Genomic DNA, 4,087 nt, shown 5'->3' with positions numbered 1-4,087 from the left:
TTAATATCTTCAAAGTTGCCAGATCCTATTCGGCATCTAAAATTGTTTAGAGCTATGTCTACATATATGATTCATGAACCATGTGGTAGAGATTTCTCAAAATCTTTCTACAAGAAAGATGGGTACAACTGCACCAAATATTATCCTAAAATATTCAGTAGCACCACAGTTATCAATGATTGATAAATCACAATTTTATTGTTTATCTTGTATTGAATTAGGTGGATTTTATCAACTTTTTCCACATTTATTCACTAAAATAGCATGATTTTGTGAATTTTTCCTAATTTGTGCTTAAAAGTGAAAACACACTTTTTAGCCCTTAAATTGCCATATTTAATTCACTTTGATTTCACTCGATGCCTTGATGTGTTTGTTGAGTGATTTTAGATTTATAAGGCAAGTATGGATTGAAGAAGTGAAGAAAAAGCATGTAAAGTGGAGAATTCATGAAGAAATGAAGTTTTGAAAATCTGCCATGCGAGGCGTACGTGTGACACTCAGCACGTGACCTCATTTAATGCAAAACGCTGGGGGCAAATTCTGGGATTCCAGAGCCCAATCCAACTCATTTCTGAAGCTATTTCAAGCAGAATTCAAGAGTAAACAAGGGGAGAGCAATTAGGATAGTTTTAGTAACATGCTTTAGGTTATATTCTAGAGAGAGAAGCTCTCTCTTCTCTCTAGAATTAGGGTAGAATTAGGTTAGATTTTCTTTAGATTTAGGTTTAATTCTTGTTTTCATTTACTTTTCCTTGCACTTTATTGTTCTTGCATCTTTATTCCTTTAGTTTTACTTGTTATTTCCTTTATTTTGTTGCCTTTATGTTTATGACTCTTTGTTGCTTTTAATTTCAATTAATACAATTTATGTTTTATGTTTGTTAATGTTTAATTAAATTGTTATTGTTATTTTCTTGCATTAGATAGTTGTAGAATTTATATTTCTTGGCAATTTATTATGCTTTTCTTTTATGCCTTCCAAGTGATTGATAAAATGTTTGGTTGGATTTTAGAGTAGATTTATGTATTCTTGGCTTGGATTGAGTAATTTGGAGACTCTTAAGTTGTCAAAGTCTCTTGTTGATTGGTGATTGAAAGTTCCTAGTTGGCTTGAGCTTCACTAAATCCAGTCTTTGATTAGGACTTGTGAACTTAAGTTGATTTTGCTCACTTGACTTTCTTTCAATTGTTAGAGGTTGACTAAGTAAAAGCAATTTACACTTACCATCACAATTGATGATGATAATGAGGATAGGAATTCCAATTCTCAACCCTTGCTAGGACCTTTCTTAGTTGTTAGTTTTATTTTCTTGTTCATCAAACCCAAAAAACCCCAAAATATACCCCATAACCAATAATATGCACACTTTCCTGCAATTCCTTGAGAGACGACCCGAGGTTTAAATACTCTCGGTTTTTATTGAGTTTGCACTTATGACAAACAAATTAAACTTTGATTGAGGATTGTTTGTCGGTTTGGATCTATACTTCAATGGAATTATTTTGGAAAAATTCGTAACCAACGATTTCCTCACATCAATGATAGTGGATACCCATCGTATAGAAGACAAGACACATGAGTAGTTACTAAGAAGAAGGGAGTCCATATGGATAATAGAAATGTGGTTCCATACAATGCATATCTGCTAATGTCTTATCAAGCACATGTTAATGTAGAGTACTGCAACAAGTCAAATGTTATCAAATATTTATTTATGTATGTGAATAAAGGTCCAGATAGGATAGTAGTTGGAGTTTCAAAGGAAACTTCCAGTGGAGAGGATGCTCAAGTTATTGATGAGATCAAACAATTTATAATTGCAGATATTTGTCTGCATGTGAGGCTGTATGGAGAACTTTGGCTTATGATATTCATCAGAGGTGGCCTTTAGTGGTGAGATTAACCTTTCATTTGCTTGGAGAGCAAAATATAATCTTTAAAGATGATGACGATCTTGAGAAAATCATGGAAAAAGAGGAAGGGAAATGTATGATGTTCTCAGCATGGATAGAGGCCAACAAAAGATTTAAAGCAGGTCAAACTTTGACGTATCCTGAGTTTTCAAATCAATTTGTTTATGATAAAGAAGCAAAGGAATGACATCCATGCAAAAGAGGATATTCTATCGGGAGGTTAAACTATGTTCCACTAAGTACATGTGATATCTACTATATGAGAATTTTGTTAGCTGTTCAGAGAGGTTGCACAACATATGAGTCTACTAGGACAGTTAATGAGATTACATATTCTAGCTTTCAAGATGCTTGCTATTCCATGGGACTACTGTGTGATGATAGGGAATTCATTACAACTATTAATGAGGTAGCTGAACTTACATCTAGTTATCAATTGAGAAAACTATTTGCGATACTACTGATATCTAATAGCATTAGCAAACCAGAGCATAATGCAACTTGGACATTATTAGCTGACGGATACTATATGAGAGGAGAAAAATATTAAGAAACTAAGGTATTTTACTATATTTTTTTTATGAAGATTGAATTCTCGTATTACTTTTATTTTTATTAATAATATTAATGTTTTTATTTTGAAATTACTTATTAAATATTTTATAAAACCATCATGTGCTTTTACTATGACTAAACATGACTGATGACGAATTAAAAAATCACTGCCTTATTGAGATTGAAAAGATACTCAACAGCGATACGAGATCTTTAAGAGACTATCAATCAATGCCATATCCTGTGATGTCTGATGTTCGCCTTTTTCAGAATAAGCTAATAGAGGAGGAATTAGCATATGACACAAATGAGTTGACTCATATAAACTTATATATGGAAAAAAAGATGACTCATGAGCAAATGTTAGTATTCGATGAGATACTCAATGTTATTATTACAGACTCTGGTGATTTTTACTTCGTTTATGGGCATGGTGGGTGTGGTAAGACATTTATTTGGAATGGACTTTTTTCTGCTATTCGGTCTAGAGAAAAGATTATTTTCAATGTCACATCCAGTGGAATTGCATCTTTACTCTTACCTGGTGGCAGAACGACTCATTCTAGGTTTCCAATACCCTTACAATTACTGATGAATCTACTTATAACATCAAGCATTGTAGTTTGAAGGCTGAGCTGCTTATCCAAAGTAGCTTAATAATTTGGGATGAAGCTCCAATGCTCAATAGAATATGCTTTGAAGCACTTTGATCGGATGCTCAGGGATCTTATGTCAGTTACCGATCAACATAAGATACATCAACCATTTGGTGGTAAGGTTGTTGTTCTAGGAGGTGATTTCAGACAGATACTTCCAATGATTCTAAAAGGGAGTATACACGATATATTGTCATCAGCTATTAACTTATCCCATCTGTGGTCGTTCTGTAAGATTTTGAAGCTGCATACGAACATGAGGCTTCTAATATCTTCTTTAGATCAACATGAAGGTGAAATGAAGAGATTTGCTAACTGGATACTTGATATTGGAAATGAAAATATTGGTTCTGTTGCTAGTGATGAGTCAGAAGTTGAAATTCTAAATGATCTATTGATTACAACTACTGATGACCCTCTCTCACATTTGGTAGACTTTGCATATCCAAATTTATTGCAAAACATGTCAGATTACAGGTATTTTCAGAATAGGACAATTCTTGTACCCACGCTTAAGAGTGTCAAGAAGGTAAACGATTTTGTCTTGCAATCTTTTCAAGGATGAAAAAGGAGTATCTAAGTTCTGACACAACATGTCAAACTGATGAGAATGAAGATGTACAACAAGAGTGATTCACAACAAAGTTCCTAATCACAAGTTGACTTTGAAGCCAGAAGTCATTGTAATGCTACTGCAAAACATAGACCAAACTTTAGGTTTATGCAACGGGACAAGGTTAATAATTAACGAACTTGACAACAACGTAATTGGAGCGACGGTAGTGACTCGTAGAAAGATTAGAGACAAAGTGTACATTCATATCTTTCTAACCGCTTATTAGTAACCGCTGCCACGTGCCCATCTTATGTAACTAACTCTTTGACAGGAAAATAGGAAATGCTGCTGACTCGTCCTCAAGTGGCATTTGCTTTGCTTGGCCCAATTTGAATATCACAGC

The 4,087-nt window shown here is 33.8% G+C and overlaps 1 protein-coding gene across 1 annotated transcript; it reads left to right on the top strand.

The window, feature by feature from the left end:
* LOC107606914 lies at window positions 3,139–3,761 on the top strand. The gene is made up of 2 exons (XM_016308917.1): window positions 3,139–3,605; window positions 3,689–3,761. Exons 1-2 carry the CDS (start codon window positions 3,139–3,141, stop codon window positions 3,759–3,761), a joined length of 540 nt encoding a protein of 179 aa, XP_016164403.1.

The sequence above is a fragment of the Arachis ipaensis genome, chromosome B07 (assembly GCF_000816755.2).
Source record: "Arachis ipaensis cultivar K30076 chromosome B07, Araip1.1, whole genome shotgun sequence".
NCBI lineage: Eukaryota > Viridiplantae > Streptophyta > Magnoliopsida > Fabales > Fabaceae > Arachis > Arachis ipaensis.
Note: the sequence above shows the minus strand (reverse complement) of the source record. Positions and strands in the feature narration are given on the sequence as shown.